The following is an 18,244-nucleotide window of genomic DNA, read 5'->3' as shown; positions in this document are numbered from 1 at the left end:
GTAACTCCTGTGAATTTTTAAAACATTTTATATCTAGTGAATGGCTATTCAGAACAGAAGCTGTCTATAGTTGAGAGACTGCAAATTTATTCCAGCATTTCCTTGGAATTGTTGATGCTTAATTCACAAGGCCTTTTAAAAGATTTAAAATCTACAAAATAATTTGGGGAGGGCGAATCCACTTCAAGCAGCTCCCTTTTCCATCATATATAGTGAATACCGATACCAGAAATATGTTTATGAGCCTCTAAATGTTCCTATTCTCTTCTTGCTGTGACCCTTAACCAATCATAAACTTGACCCTTGACCCCCACAAGATGACCTCCAGGTCATATCAGACAGGCCTGTCAACAAACTCTCAAGGGTTTCCCAAGTGAAAGTTAAAAAGGAGGGCCACGATTCTCCTGAAAATCATAAATATGACACAAAATAAGCAGTAATAATTCAGGGACTGCTCAGTTTAAAAGAACAACATGTCAAATCTCTTGAGGCACCTGTATTTTCATGTGCAATTCAATCTACCGTTTCAATGTCATCAACATGAATTTACAAGAATACCTGGTACATTCTTTCGGGAAGGACTTTGAAGGAGACAGAAAGGGAGGGAAGGGTTACACTTTACTACTAGGTGCAGCAAAAATCATAGAAAACATGTGATTCTGAATCTTGCATGTTCTAATTTAGAGGTGCTGATTATAAATGTTCTCATCAATAAATTTGAGACGCACAAATTTCAACTTAGAATTATTTGATTCAAATAATATAGGCAGGACTTTAAGGTACAAACTGTTCAAAATGTCCTGATACAGTGTTCAAAGAAAATTTATTTAATCCACCTTGATCCTTAAAATGTTCGCAGGAGAGAACAATTTTTTTGACAAGACACCCTATTCTTAAATTATTTCCATACCAACATACATTTATTTTAAGCTTGCTAAAATTCCTCATACTATTTTTCTGTTGTTTTTGTCTCTCCCCCACCCCCAAGAAAAAAATACCATATTTTAGAATTGACTTCATGTACAGCAAAGCTACATATCTCTGTAATGAATTTGTCCTGTACTATTTCAATTCTGTGTGTTATTCATTTTACTAGTAAATGGAGGTCACATAACTTGAGCCAAAATGTCAATAAACTTTATGCTGAGCAAATAAAATATTATGTGGGTACTTGTGTGTAGCAAGACTTACAGGTAGGTAAACATGTCTGGATAAAGGAGATACTATACTTTACAACCTTTGATGATTCCAGTTTGTACTATTGTAGGCCTTCATGTACATAAAGCTCAATAAACAAAAATATTGACAAGCGATTATTCAGCGATGACTTTATTTGCTGAATATTTTGAAAGGCATACCTGTATTCAAAAGCCGGAAATGATGTATAAAATTTGTGGTATTGTCAAAGAGATTTTCATTCACTTGACTATTAATTGAATAACATAAAAATCTCTGCCAAATGAGTGCAATGTACATTGTACATGTACAATATGTCCTGAGACAAAGCATTTCATCAACAGATGTCTCTCTTAACCCTAGTGTAGTAAATCACCATCATGGGTAGCTGTAAAGTGTAAGGATTTTGGCCAACTCCCTTTCAAGCAGCGTGTGATATCAGCTGACAGAACTGAAGTCAGTTTCATAGTTTCGAGATTGTATAGAATCATGTAAAAATCCTATTATCATTTCAACCATTGAAATTCCATGTTTTAAAAATTTGCAATAAAGCTAAAAGTAACATCAAGTAAAAGTGGCCAAATGATCCTGTTTCTCTCCGTGACACCTGAAGTGTATTTGCTTCTACACAAGCCCAGGCTCTGTATCATTACAGCTCTTTCATTTTCAGACAAAAATGGACACTCATTCTCATTCTTTCAATGTTCATTTCATGTCAGTTACACTTAGCATAAAACCTGTTTGACAGGGCTAACATACTGAACAGAGCGCTGGAAAGAAACACAGGTTCCTCAGTGTTCTATTTCCTATGCAAACTGGCAGGAGCTGGGCAGAGGTCATCCACACTGATTGGGGTCACCCTGGTGTATGTTTGTATTGACGTTTCAACCCAGGCCTTCTGTACACGTTTGTATCGACGCTTCACCCAGGCAGGTCTTCCCACTAGACAACCTAACTGACCTTGGGAAGAATGACTCAATTCATGATTATGTGCAGCTCGCATGCCGTCATGCTCTGTTAATGTTAATGTGAAAAGCTCATTCACACAAGAAGCGGAACACGGGTCGTGGATATGCCTCAGGGTGTAATGGAAATCAATTTACTGGTAATTGTAATTAACCCTGCAAATCCCACTCCTAACATATTAGGCCCGACTTCATCAGCTCGATATTGCCAAATAGCCCGCTATTTCTGATTTGGGAAATAATCCTGAAGTTACAAATTGCGTCTTCATCAGCTCGAGACTTGACCTCGAAACTTGAAACTCGAGCTCAAGATATTTTGCTCAGCATTCACGCATAGTGCGAGTCTTTGGACTGGTGGAGACGCAGCGGACAAATATCAGGATATTTTGCAAACTAGCCCAAGATATCTTGGGACGATTATCTTGACCAAATATCCTGCTAATTGCAACTTTGGCCTGATGAAGAGTTGAAGACGCAAATTAACTGGATAATTTGAGATCAGGATAGTTCAAATAGAGGGATATTTGGCAATCTAGAGCTGATGAAGAAACAGGAGTAAAATATAGGTATTACGTACATGTACATGTAGGCCTACTGCATATGCATTTACATTCACTGCTGGTTTCTTTTTCTGTGGTCTGTTTAACCTGATGCTCACTGTTTTACACCCTGTGGGAACGAGCCCTAACTGAGCACTGATGCCTACATTATCCCAGTTACACTTGATATCAAAAACGTTCTTCTACAAGCTTCATGTAGGTATGCGCATGAATTATTTTCATTATGTGTGTATGTGTCATCCACAATGGGTGTCGTTGCCATTCACAATCATTCCCTACTCTAGTCCAGAACTGAAAAGATTTTACTATAAGAGCCCCCTTCCAAAACTCTAGTAAAACCTGTAAACATTAAGAAGGGGGTGAAACTGTATGTTCCCAAATGTTCTATATACCAAACAAAATGGCAGACAATGAAACAAACAAGAGGTAGGTAAACAGCCCTAAAGCTAATGGATACAACTACAGTGTATGTAGTTACCCAAATCAATATCCAAATTCAACAACAGATAACACTCACTGGGGGGGGGGGGGGGGTGTAACTCAAAATCGAAGAGCAACAACATCTAAAATGAACATGACTAAACCATTTCTCAGCAAAAATTAATAATTTGTAGACCTCCTACTTTGTGACTCCTTTGGTCAACAATTTTGTTTTGCAAATCAGACTTGAAAAAAAGAAAGAAAATGGAAGAGGTACTATCACTAACACTGCAAATCGTAGTTATTTTGAGTGGAAACTAACATTACAAAATTTAGACTTGGAGCAGTTCCAGAAATAAATGCTTGCTCTGTAACTTTCATTTCATTCACAAGCATTATGTGAAATGGTACCTTAAAAAAAGACCAGTGTGAACTGTCTTCCTTAACATACCATGGTCTGTCATGGGATCTTCTAAACCATATGTTGTCATTTTTCATCTGCTTAAAAGGTACCTTACACAATGTGCATACAGTTCCTACTGTCCCTATAGACAATGTTCAGTACTGTATGAAACACGAGCGTGATCTGATGAATCATGCAATGTCTTAATGTAGAAAACTTGGTATAAAATCTATTTTTATAAAGTATTGGCCTATTTTTTCTAAGCTCATATCTTTTAAACAGTAAGGATGTGGTTGTTGATTAAATACATGTACATATACATGTAAGAAATGCAGAATTGTACTGTTTAGTACCGGTACAAATAACCCACAATATCAACATTTTCAGTAGTCTGTACAAAAGACATAAAATCATAATGAAATTTTATATTGATTTTTCTTGCCTTGAAAAGTCCTCTTTGTAATAATTAATTTTCTAATCAAATTCATAAGTGTTGGCCAGACTTACTGACTGTAATTACAATGTACCTAGTCAGCACATACACATACATTTTCTCTATTGCATTAATATTGAGGAGTAGTGTAAACGTGGCTAGCCCATCAACGTTACAACGGAACATTCTCTCTCTTTCTATACATCCAACCTACCTCTAATAATTCTACCCCATTGGAGATGTCATGAACATAGATCATCACGACCACAATGAACATTCTCTCTCTCAGCACACATCCAACCTACAATGATCTCTTGACATCTCGCCTCATTGGAGATGCCATATTCTCTGTTTCAGAGCCAGGAGGGCATTAATCCTGTGTTGTAGGATATCAGTTTGCATCCTTCTGGCTCACAACAGACGATATGTGTGTTCAGGTGTTCAGACACAGAAGAACATTAAATAATAATAATAATACATAACATTTATTAGGCGCTTAATACTGATGTTTCTAAGCGCACAGTGTTCTGATTAAGAGAAGACTATAACCCGTAGAATTAAATTAGAAGAAAAAGCAAAAATACAAAAGTAACATAGATAAGGTAAGAAAAACAGTGGCAATCAACTAAATAAAGACAAATATGGTGCGCACCTCCATTGACCGACGCACAACTGCAATTTACAATTTGAAAAGATAGGTTTTGAGTAGAGATTTGAATTGAGATACAGAGGGGGCGCAGTGAATAAAGGCGGGCAGTTTGTTCCAGAGAGCGGGGGCAATAACTGAAAAGGCGCGGTCACCATACCGGGTGTTAGTGCGGGGTCCAGGTGTTAACAGTAATGTGGAAGATGAACGAAGTGTTCGTGACGACGTACGGGAACGTAAGGATATGAGTTTTAAAACGCCCTTCTGGCTCCAAACAGGCGATGTCATTTATTCAGAGCCAGCAGGGAGCTGATCCTGGGTGTTAGGATATGAGTTAATGCCCTTCTCGCTCACAACAGACAATGTTGCATGTTCAGACCCAGACAGAAGAATGTTAGTCCTGTGCTGTAGGATATGAGTTAATGCCCTTCTGGTTCCAAAAAGACGATGTCATTTATTCAGAGCCAGCAGGGGACTAATCCTGGGTTATGGGATGTTGGCTTATGCCGTTCTGGTTCTCACCTGATAGTATATTCAGGTAAGCACATTCCATTGCCTCTCTTCATACCAACTTGAGTGTGAACTCCTATTCCATAGAAACATGAGAGAGTCCTTTTGTAAAGAGATTCTCTTTCACTCCAAAAGGGATTGATGAACGTGACCGTGAATGTACATATTTGGGACAAAATGAGCCAGACGGTTGATATTCAATTTGGATAGTGGTATATATGAGGATGGGGGAAATGGAGATCATGTATTTAATAACCGGTCCATGAAAACAGTCTGGTGACTCTGGTAGCGTCTATTTACGTGGTGTTGTGAAGTGAGAGAGGACTAGTGATGGTGAGGTGGGAGGGAGGTGGGAGGGAGATGTAGTGTCTGTGAAACATTGATTGATTAATAGATTCAAATTTATTCCATTTCATATCAATTGTTTGCAAAATAAAGAACATATCTGACAAAGTAAGTTCTATATTATGAAATGAAACAGGAACGTACTGAAAAGCATAGCTTGTTTTTTGTAAATTCCCAAGAATATATACATTCAGAAACCTGCCGAGAGAGCTTGCAGAGCATGAATCATGGCAACCATAATGATCATTTTACTTGGCATGGCTTGTCCATAGCAGTTTCTACAATTAAAAATGTACAAATGTACATTTATCTGTTGGTCTGTGTATAAATGCATTGTATGTACAAGTACACCTAAAATATAGTTTTAGCAGTTATCAAGCATTTAGTTACAGGTATGAATAGAATCTCAGATGAATAAAAGATTCACATCGGCTATCATGTTTGACACACACTAACCTTCAGAGCACATACATGTACATGTAAATGTACAGCATGACGTATTACGAAACCTACATATCATTAATGGGATGTATCCGAATGCCTTTGAACATCACGTGACAATGTTGATTAGAATCCGAATGGAACTCTAATGGACTGCACCCTGATGACAGCTTCCTTCCAGTAATGCCCTATCTAATTTAAAGGATGAATTAAAACAAAGACAGATCTACATACTCGGCTCGTCTCCCTCGCTTGCTTATTTGACCTGTAGACACCGCAGACGCCTTGGTGGTAGTCTGTCTTCTAGACTTTGAGAATGTGTTAATGGACTTTACGGAATGTGGAGCATGTCAGCTTGTACACTGGACAATCATGTCATTCATAAGAAATGGACAATTCATGCTGGAATAAAGTCTAAGTAGGACATGGGATTATAAAGGTACATGTATGTGTATTAGCTCTAATTAAAGATCGAGGAAGATTGTCCAAGCCCACATTTCTGTAAGTGTAAGGCTTTTAATAATTCAAGGATGACTCACAAATCACAATGAGATCTGTAGGCTACGGGAGTTGAAGAATTCTGAGACGTCCAAAGATGATTTTAAGAGTCCAAATCTTTTATGTTTTTGCAAAACAATGGGATATCATATGAAAAGATGGGACCAAACAATCTTTGCACTGCAGATGTTAGCTAACTAGGTACAGTGTATGTGGCAATACAGGACTTTTCCCCTACTGCGGGGTGTGATACAATGAACTATGCAAGGCTTCTTAGAAACATTTTCCTCAAAGGGGTGGGGGGGGGGGGGGGTGACTGTAAACATCACATCAATTTTTACATTTTGAAATTCAGCTTGGGGCAGCTCGTACTGACAACTGAGGGTCTTCAATGAACCAGACCACTGTATAAAGTTAGAGCTGTCCCATGACTATTGGCAACCACACACCAAAAGGTGCATGAGTTGCCGATGATGTACATGTAACTGCTTCAAATCAATATCGAAATTTCTTGAGCCACACATACATGTACATACCTGCCAACCTGAGACAAGAGAAATTAGGAGTAAATTTTTCTGGATGGACTACGAGGTCGCGAACCACCGAAGGATTGGGGTAGTAGCCCATAGATTGGGGGGGGGGGGGTACACAGGGGGTGACTGCGGTACTAACGATCACGTTCGGGCTGCGCTGTGTACATCTTCTATGAGCGCGAGCGCGGATGTCGGCGTGATCTGGTTATCAGTGCTGTGTTATGCTTTAGTCTTATACATACATACATACATATTGGTATTTATTGGGCACCTTTACATGAACATGCTCAAGGCGCTTTACATTTCAAAATACAAACATAATAGTTATATACTCTCCAAGTGCATTACACTCTTTAAAAAATAAAAAAAAAAAAAAAAAAAAAATTAAAAAATCAAAAAAAAAATCGGAGTTTTGAGGCATGCATTCGGAATTCGGAGTTGGTATGTAAAAAGCGGAGAAACTCCGCCTAAATCGGGGTGGTTGGCAGGTATGCATGTATACATGTATCTGTTCAAAAGTTGATAAAGAAAAAAAAACTAAGACCATTCCTAATATGAAAGAGACGTACACATCCTTTTCCCCTAATCAGCTTTGACAGTCTTCTAATAAACCAACAATGAACACTTCATATCATAGAAAAAACATGGAGGTACGGTTAGATCCCTTGCAATATCCCAATGTAAAGGCAACACTGCAAGTCTGGCGTCCGCAAGTTCAGACCGATCACGAAAAATTCCAGGCACCAAACCATGTTAATGTGCTGGTGTTTTAATGGTCTTTCAGGAGGGAAGCAATGCGCTCTCTGTGCGACAGTTCATTTCAAGAATGCTAAGAATGTGGGTTACATGTCACATCTGTGCCCTGGACATACATCCAGCGCCCAAGAAAATTGTCTTGGCTACACCATGGACGTCTGTAAATCTCGTTTCAGATGTATCCACTTTCTTGAAAGCTCAAAGGATTTTATCTGGTCCATACACAGCACTAATTGGCTCTTTGACATTGAATCAAAGCCCCAAGTAACCGTAATGGGCTGATCTACACTTCTCCAACAATTCCTTTGAGAACACTACAGTACCCAAAATGCTGCTCATAAACAAAAGCTCAAATAAAAAGAATAACAATCTTTCATTAAAAAAAAAATACTCTGACTCAAATGTATGTTCATTATGAACATGGGTAGTCAGGCTATAACAGTTTTTTTCTTTTTATTCTTTCATTTAATTAACGAACAAAAAGAAAATAGAAAGACATGTGACATGTACATGTATACATGTATATGGAAAAAGATCAGTTTTGGCTCTTCAGAATATTCATATTGATAACAACACCTATGAGAGTGCAGCCACATATCTATGAACTATGAACAATGAAAACGATTTTGGCACCTCTTCTTATCAGTAGCCTCATGAACGGAAAATCCGGAAATGCTCCATTACAGGAAAACAATTAGGATCAATTTAGGTTAATAACTGCTAAGGCAGATGCGCATAATTGCAGGAAAAACTGTTACAAATGAGCTCGTTTGGTATAATCAGGTTATCGAATGGAGACATATCATTGGGGGACAACATACATGTACTATCAAGGACATTTTGGTACAGGAACATTTACAATAGGCCCATTTCAGGGCTGCCAACTCTCACACAATCTGTGTGAGTCTCACGCAATTCACCCAATTCTCACGCTCTCACGCTGATCATAGGAATTCTCACGCTGAACCCCAAAAATAGAAACTAAAAAAAAAAAATGTCTATTATATCGGATATTCAATATCCCTGACGAAAGTTTCAACATTTTTTTAAGCACACATGCGCAAAGCTAAACCATCAATGCAAATTGGTTTCGGTTTGCCGCGCAAAGACAAGATAGTGAATTGTGATTGGCTTATCCTGCGTGTGCGAGTGACGTCGTCACTTTACTATGAAGCGGGGTTTTTGTGCGAGACGCGACAAGCGAGTGTCGATGCCATTGCCTGTTATCGCTGTACATCGTGCCCGGCCCCCAGCCCAGCCCGGCCCGGCCCGGCCCGGCCCGGGTGGGTGGCTCAGTGTTTACGATCAGATAATGGGCCTGGGCCGTCCTCTTTAGCCCTCTACGACCAGGTTATCTCAAGATTAACTGGATGAGAGGTATACTTATTTTGAAGAATGAATGACACCCAGTATGGACAGACATCATAATGATCACCTGTTCTAGTATCATCTTGGGAAGCAGCAGCCCAGCCTTGCTTCAAGTTTGAGCTACCAGCAGAGAGTAAGGTCATCCTGAAGTGCAAATTATCTCAAGATTAACTGGATGAGAGGTATACTTATTTTGAAGAATGAAAATTGTGCAGTATTGATTTATTTATTTTTATTATTTTTTTATATATTCATTATATATCTATTTATTAATTTTTATATTATTTTTATATATTATGTATCTATTTATTATTTTTAGTATGCATGTTCCTGTTGAGTGAGGATTTGTCCATTTTGTTACAGATAATCATAGGTTGAAGTTCAACTGCTTAAAGCTTATAAAGACAGTTGATTTGGAATAATGCACTTACAAATGTGGAAGTTTGTATTTTTTCAAGGTCAGTGTACTTCATGAAATCAATTAACCTATTTGAACCCTGCCTTATGTATTTGTGGAATCAGGGTTAAAGTATGCACCAGATTGCACCATTTCAATTGCAAAATTGTAAAAGCTCTCTACCGTGGAAGGGGGGACAGCCCCCTTCCACACCATCCCCCCCTCGGGCGCTTTGCTCCCTCGCAATGTCTTACTCTACGTGTGATCACAAAGAAGCGAGGAGAGGAAGTGAAGAAAAATCAACATTGTACTGAAGTTTGTATTCATAGTGCAAAAAACTGTGCAATTTCGGCAGCTGTTACAAAAACCACACTCCAGACATGGATTTTTCAATTTCAATTTTTCAGCGGGTTTTTCAGCGAAACTACCGACGAAATATCGGAATGTGAGAAAAATCAACAATTTTTTGTTGCAGTGTAAATGCAGCTAATGTAAGATAACTGGTGGCAAAGCAACCTTACAGCTGGTCAAAGTTTGACAATTACAAGATTTTACTCCTGAATACGGAAGAGGAAATGAGGTCAAAAAATCTTGATAGATCAGAGAGGCTGCTTAGAATTTTGAGCTGTCATGCAACATTTCATATCAATATCCCTTTTAAGAAACAGCAGGTTGGATTGAAGTGAACAGAGAAAACAAAAACAGATGTCCTCCGATAAAAGTTTTTCTCAAGTCTGAACATTTGAAACAAATTATACTGATAGTTATGGTACAGAAATAAATTCTACATTGTATGTCTTTTTTCCTTGTATGCATGCTTGAGAATACTGACTTATATAAATGCATAAATCCATTGCATTAATCTTGACTAAAAGTCAATGAAAAATTTGCACCAGATTTTTGAACATCTTGTCTAATCATGACACAAAAGTTAGAAGAGCTTGAAGAAAACGTGGCAATCAAGCACTCCATACCGCCCCCCCCCCCAAAAAGGAGCTTTCTGATAATGAAAACCTGCCTTTCATGAGGTCATACTGTACAATGCAATGCTCAAGCTTGGCACTTGATCCTTTTGTGACAAGCATGGAAGAAATGACATCTTTGATACCACTCCACTAAATGAATGCCAACAGACTCTCTAGCAGTCTTCTTTCATCTCATAGCTGTTCAATAACTTCAGGCTGTATTCTCTAATAAGTCACTGCATTCTCAACGCAAACAATATCAAAACTGGGTTGTCTGTAGCTCTGGGGGAAAGAAGTAGGCTCACATCAAAACGTTTTCTTTTCAACCAGAGCCCAACTGCAGCAAACCATTCAGACATTCACAAATTTGACCCCGTTCTCACTCACTTCGTTGGAGCGCTCTGGAGCGCTCTAACTAAGACCCGCTCCTCAGGAGCGGTTCTTAGGTGAGTGAGAACGCTCAAAGTGGTCCAGGAAGCGGACTTTTGGACCGCTCCAGAAGTCCACCTTCCGAGGTGGTCTTGAGGAGCGGGTCTTATTAAGAGCGCTCCAGAGCGCTCTAACGTGCAATGTGAACGGAAAGCGTACTTTGAACGGAAGTGAGCTAGTGACCTTAGGTGCGAAACATGTAGTACGTACATACGGTTTGTATTCCGCGTGCGAAAAAATTGACCCGCCTACCTGAGCTGCCATAGCAACAAGACCACTTTGACTCGTTAAGCGGTTTGAGCCATAAAAACTGCTCAGAGTGTGAACGCTCGCAAACCGTTCCTCAAGACCCGTTCCTCTGGAGCGGTCTGGAGCGGTCTAACTAAGACCACTTTCAAAGTGAGTGAGAACGGGGTCTTTGTTCTACTGGTAGTAGTCTTGATATCATTTAAACTGTGTACAGTGCAGTCCTTCCTACTCGGTACATGGGTTTCGTCAGAGGTAGAAACTATTTTTAAAAAGGGATAGGCCATACATGTGCCTCTTTTCAAATTCTAAAAAAAGAAATCAAATTTACTGGGTCAGCACACACAAAGTGAAAAGAACTCACAGGAATCAAATCAATTACAGCATTGACAAAGGAGCCTTGGATATTGTGCTATGGTCAATAAAATGTGGAAACTGTGCATTGCAGGAGGCTTACATGTATACTGTGTACATGTGTACAGTATATCAAACTCAAACCACTTTCAACTGGTTAAAGAATATTAAATTGAAAGCAACGATATGTACTGCAGACTATGAAAAATACTGTCAATACCAAACTCAAATCAGTAAGTATTAGGTGTAAGGACCTTAAAATTAATGAATACCTTGCACATACAGTACGTACATGTACATGTATATTACCAAAAAAAACATTTGAAGTCTATCTTTTCTCAACAAATTATTTTCTAGCTACACTACAGGACAAGTTTAATGCAACACAGCATAATATTTTCTCCATCATCACCTGTTGTTTAATCCATCAGCATCTAATCACCATGTTGGTCAGCGGTATAAATGAAAGTGATTTCATGTGAATATGAATATCATCTAGGAATATCAGTCAAATAGATGCAAATGATGCATGCAGTCTTCTCCTTGCAATATAATATCCTTTCAGAACCTGCGATGCAAACTGAACATCCGCCTTTTTTTTCTTCGTCCATCAGGCCATCGGTGTCACGTGTCCAGGTCGGTTAGCGGTAAGTGCAAGTGATTTCAAGGTAGCAGGAGGGATCTTCCTGTGACTCACCGTCTTGCCTGCCGTGTCTACCAACCAACCAAACCCTCAAGGCAGAGGGTCGTGGGAAAGTGGCTCATGACTATTAATTTGCGAGCGGATAGTGTTCCGTTCCCAACTTTGAATCGGAAATGAACTTGCGTTGATAATTTGATACCAAGTGCGTGAATAATGGAGGTCTACATGTACATGCATATGTAAAAGCTTACACCATTACACATTGGGATTACATGTACATTTTTGAGGGGGGTATCTCTACATCATCATTTAATCATCACCATCATTATTTACAGCCATCATGTTAATCATCGTCCGTCAATATCATCATGAACATGTACATTGTAGGCCTACAGATGCACCAGGGGAACCCCTTAAAATATCCCTATATGTACATCCTATGGCCCTTAGGTAAGAAAATATATCACCCCAGACCATTCATGGAAAAACATTATATTGTGTCAAGAGTTTGTGCAGATTAGAAATTACTTCAGACTTCAGGGTAAGCATGCATAACTGTAAATCTATACTGACAAGGGCCTGGGTAAATATTGCAGGCTCTACAATGTATTTACCTATTAACTATAACTCCCTGGTTCAATGCAAAGACAGCAGGATTCTGGTGGCCATATGATGCCAAAGTAAAGGTTATTGTACTCCTCAACAAATTAGGCAATCGCAAAATCATTTACTGATATATGTATTTGCCTTTGCAAAATTTTCAAACTTTCACTTCTTTGTTTCTCTCATTTTTCAGTTTTTATTAAAAACCCACTTAATATCAGGGTGGACTTCCCCTTTAAAATATGCAGGTACAACAAGTAGAAGTGCCATTTTTAGGACTAAAAAGTGTGCCTACCCTGGGAAGAAAAATTAAATACTGATGTTTTTGTGTTGTTTTTGTGTTGTTTTGCCTACTGTACATTGTATGTGCCTATCAGCTCTGGCTTTCATAAGATGACTTACATACTGTATGACTTGTTTTTCATGAACAGAAGAGTAAAGATCTTGTCTACAATCCTACATAAAAAGGAATTAACAATACATCACAATCTAAAAATGAACTTTGGGCAGAGTAGAAGAGACCATGTACATGTATGAAATGATGACAAAAGGAAGTGATATATTTAGATTGGCTGGCTCACTGGGACACAGGAAGGAATTAGTTCCTTTATTCTTAGCACATGATGTCTTCCATATCATATCATATCATCTTATGTTATATGCTACAGTACAGTATGTGTACTGCATTGTTTAAATCTACCTGTAATTAATTTACAGTATGCTAGAGATACAGTTATCCAAAGACCAAGCATTTATCAACCACATTTGCATTGCTTGAACCATTATCAGAATTGTAAAAACACATTAGATGGAATTTGAAATAGATATCTGTTCCTTCTTGCGAATGGCGAGATTTCTTGGTGCTACATGTACATGTACATCAGGTGTAGTCTCACAATTTCTTAAAGTATTGTTTTCTGACAACCGTTGCATGTACATGTACATTGTACATGTTATATAATGAGGGGAATCAACACACATGTATCAGCCATCTGATTAGGCCTTCAAATTTAAACTTGTATAGAAAGTTATAATCATTTTTTCAATTTGTCTTAAACTTTGAATACCGGTATATACAAATATCCTGATGCAGCTCATGGTACATGTGTAGCTCTTTTCTGTTCCCTAGAGGGGGGGGGGGGGGGGGGAGGGAGGGAGGGGGGAGGGAGGGGGGAGGGAAGGGGAGGGAGGGGGGGGGGAGATGCCTTCACATACACTCTTGTATTATCTCAAGTACCAAAATACGTCTTCTTGATTTCTAGAGACCTTTCTGAATTTTCTGGAAGTGTAAACATTCCTTTCACCTCCGCACCAATTCTATGTACCTTTCTATCTTCTCTTTTTGTTATCTTTCTCTCTTTTGTCATGCACCAAATTCACAGCAACAATCAAATGTTTTTTTAGTATATTCAAGTCATTCATTTCTATTGTGTCCCAATGTGTTTTGAACGCACTTGAGAATAACAAATCATCTCCGCGAGATCTCTACATGAATGGATGTTCCTACAGGTACACCCACCATCCCGTACACTGTGGCTCTCAAACAGAGTACGTGTTCATAACAAGCCCCACGCTGCGTTTGACCCCAGACAAGCCACAGTACATCGATCCATTCACTGCCCCACGGATGCAATCGCAATCACCCCTTGGCGCTGGCTTTCATAATTGAGCAATTCGGTGATAATGTGTCGCGGCATACCCTGGTAATAATAGCGAGTATTCAATGGCCTAGATGGGACACGTATTGATGCTGGGTGTTCACAGCAGTGATGGAGGGAGGGCGAGAGAACTCCGAATGTGACTAATTTCTGTGCATGGTTGATTTCAAAAGTAATTGGATTATCTTGCCTAAAACCTTACCATCCATCATTAGATCAATGATTATTCTTTCTTTCCAGTATGAGAAGGGGTGCATTTCTATGAAACGGGTTTACATTGAATTCTACAATGAATAAAATGGTAGAGGTAAATATGGATAACAAATATCTTGTACCTTTTAAAACAGACTGATGATGTATGTTCACCAAAACTAATGAATTTACATGGGTTGACACATGCAAATATGAAGCATTTTCTGATATACAATCTGAAGCAGTAATCAACATAATTGCATGAATATGAAGATACAACTTCGGCTGCAAATCAATGGAATATTTGAGCCTGTTAGAGCCTTTGGCAGAACAACAGTTACGCCACGGTCGTATACTGATTGAGGACAAAATCAATACAGTTATAAGTGCATAACTTATAACAGCCCAAAGCAATTCACAATATATGTAAAGCCTCCATTATGCGAAGTCACTAATGTAAGTAACACAAAGTATTCAGGGAGTATGTACTTGTAGATTTCATTACTGTGGGCAAATAGCAAAAACTGTTTAACGTATCCGCCGTGAGAATGGGAAACCTTCTACTATGCAATGGTCAAGCAGAGAGAAACCAAAGAAAGAGTTTCAAACAAACATGCTAATTCCTCTTCGGCATTTTCATTCAAATCACTCCTGCATGGTAGAGAGGTTTGCAGGCTTTACTGTAAACACTGCGAAGTAGTACAAATCTATTGACTTTCAGGGTGATTTGACTGGGAGTTTGGTTGTACAAATCCAGTCGCTTGTAAACAACGAACCAACTCACAAACAATAGTTATTCTTTCAGTTATTTGGTAAAAGACAGGGGGGAGGGGGGAACAGAATTTCAACAACCTTTTGGTTCTTTTAAGGCAACCTAAACTGTATTATTATTGTATCCTACTCAAAAGTACAGGATTGGAAAGAAATTTTGGATGCATTGTAATTTGAGAATTAATATCTTGAATGATACATGTTTGATAATCAGGTCCTAATGTTGGGGTTTGAGCCTATTTAGTATTTACAGTTCAGAAATTATTTCAAACAAGAAAATATGATGAATTTCAAACACTTTGTGACTGTGTCTACAGTGTATATTTATCATTGATCACTACGACTTGATCAATACAATTTATAAGGCAAGCCAAATGTATATCATTTTGAAATCCAACCGGAATTGTCTCCCTTGTACAATGTCTATTACATCCCTAAAAATAAATGCACTTCTGACCTCGACTGCAGTCCCACCCTAACTAGTGTAGGAAAAAGGGGCGGGGCACACTGCATCCTCACTGATCTGCTATCAGACATTCCTACCAAATGATCCGTGTCACACCTACAAATGTACACTGTACTCTGATGACCCTGCCGTTAGAGGCTACAGCCAACCATTTACATGCATGACAAACTTCATCAGGATTTCTATGACTAGTCCCAGATGTTCAAAATTGTGTTAGTCTCAGAAATGGAGCATCACTATGAACTCTTAATCAAAAGACCGGGGCCCTGTCTCATAAAGAGTCGCAATTGTTCCAAATCAATCCCAAGTCCTCCAAATGATCCCAAGCTTGTAGTCTCCTATCTCTTATGTACATACATGTACCATAGTTGCGATTGATATCAATCATAAATAAGTTGTGATTAATATCAACTCTTTATAACTGTTGAATCGAGGAGCCTCTAGGCATCTGAAACCATCACTAACAATTAATTTATTTACTTTAGGTAAATTAAGGACATTAAAAGCATGACTAAGCCCTAAAATTTAAGCTAATGCAAGGCTGATAAATAACACATACTGTACACAGTCAACAGCCAGACTGCTGCCTCTTGTACTGTCTGCAAAACGTATTATGATTAGTCTATCAACATTCCCAGTTCCAATGTTGATATAAACGTCAAGCATTCCAGACTACTGAAATCCACTCTTGGAATGTGTGCTCTGGAATACGAAGCCAAATGTAATCAGAATGGAGGAATGGAGTACTGGTGGTGCATCGATTGGGCCTTGCAGAGCACTCCCAAGAAACTCAAGTTTCTTCCATTACTGACCCAGTGCCCTGTTCATATTGAAATGTCACCAGTAGTGCAACCCATCACACCTACATGTACACTGACAGTGCTTCTGTGCCTCTCTGTTCTACCTTTCAGTTTGATAGATGGGACTGTTCACACCTTAAAGATTGTCCGATGAAGTGAGCACTACTTCTCCTTATCTTTGAAGTATGAATAGGCTCCAGGATAGTAGAGGGGTGTAAAATGAGGTTGCAGATGCTCTCTGTCCAATATGAAAATACAATCTCAATATTCTTCACTAAAGCTATAAAAAATATTTAATAACACTGTTCAAAACATCTCCCCATTCAGCTTTTGCAGTCATTAACAGCTTGATTTGGGATAGCAAAAACATGCCACGCAGAGGTACGTATAAACGAATGGTATAAAATCTTTGCTGTACTTGGGTCCCTATTACTACGCAGAATGGAAAGGCAAAATTACAAGAAGCGACATCTACAGAATCACTATGATGCAATTAAGCTTCATGGCACATCTACATTTATAAGGAAGTAAGTTGTGTTCATTTCTGTAGAAAAAAATAAATTTCAATTTGCACTTACCGACTACCATGAGAGTGAACTCAAAGCCTCTCTTCACGGATCTCCTGTACACCTGGTTTGGAAGGTTGGCGAATCCAACATAACCCTCCATCTCTTTCGGTTTATTCTGTTTGAAAAAAAGAAGAAATAAAACTGCACCGATTACGAGTATACCTTGGAGTGCAACAGACAAGACATCCATACTGTCCAAACTCTAAAGTGAAAAGTGAGTCTGCCTCACAAAACTATCTACACTGTACATGAAGTTATATTTTTTTTTTCCATCCTAAATCAGAAATCCCAAGAAATTTGATCCTATCGATACTTCACATTTCAGTATTTCTGCATTTGCATACAATCAATGTGTAGGGAATATAAGAGGATGTTGCTAACTATAGTTCATGTTGATTTAAGGAGATAGAACAAGGAAATCTCTTGGGTGAAGCTCAGCCAACCTCTACATAAACATGAACATGGATGTAAGTAATTAAGCAGACCTTTTTTTGTATACATGACAAGGCCTACACCTGGAGGTAACCTTTAAATACTACATGTAATACAGTTGTATCTTTCAATATGGGAAACTTCAGAACAGGACCATTTACACAGCCCAAACACCTTTTTGAAAAATCATCTATTATTCGAAATGCTATTTTCACTACTGGAAAAACCCATTTAAAAAAAAGCTGGTGTTTGCTCATTCCGATTTTTGGGTGAGTAGTACATGTACATATACACTGTAGTATGCGGGATTGTCGCTGCTTATTCACCGATGTTTCGAGAGTGGGCATTTACACTGCAAAAATCTGTGAAATTTCTGCTTGCGTTTATAATAAGCATACTCCAGAGTCTGAATTTGTTTTTTGATTTTTGGTCTTGTTTGCTGAAAGTTGCTATGACGAAACATCAGAATGTGAGAAAATCACATTTTTGCTTGCAATGTAATGCAGCCACTGTTAAGTTGTCTGCAACACTGTGACTGAGGATTATATTTTTGTTTGCCTTGCTGAACTATCAAAATCTTCCCTTTTTACCTATTTTTTTTGTCCTCGGACCCAGGGCAAATTGCTCTGTTCATTAACATTTATTAATGTACAAGTCCAAACAAA

The 18,244-nt window shown here is 38.6% G+C and overlaps 1 protein-coding gene across 11 annotated transcripts in view; it reads right to left on the bottom strand.

The window, feature by feature from the left end:
- The window catches only part of LOC593733 (septin-7), an 80,291-nt gene that overhangs the window by 49,455 nt on the left and 12,592 nt on the right, over nucleotides 1-18,244 (bottom strand). For all 11 annotated transcript variants that reach the window (XR_004062213.1, XR_971304.2, XR_971327.2 and 8 more), the window contains one exon: nucleotides 17,157-17,262. Coding sequence is in view for 6 of the 11 variants with exons in the window: in XM_011668629.2 (XP_011666931.1) it covers nucleotides 17,157-17,262 (106 nt within the window). In the remaining 5 variants the exon portion in view is untranslated. The remainder of the gene's footprint in view (nucleotides 1-17,156; nucleotides 17,263-18,244) is intronic.

This window comes from Strongylocentrotus purpuratus, unplaced genomic scaffold, assembly GCF_000002235.5.
Source record: "Strongylocentrotus purpuratus isolate Spur 01 unplaced genomic scaffold, Spur_5.0 spur5_scaffold_8, whole genome shotgun sequence".
NCBI classification, from domain to species: domain Eukaryota; kingdom Metazoa; phylum Echinodermata; class Echinoidea; order Camarodonta; family Strongylocentrotidae; genus Strongylocentrotus; species Strongylocentrotus purpuratus.
This window is presented reverse-complemented; position numbering and strand designations above follow the sequence as displayed.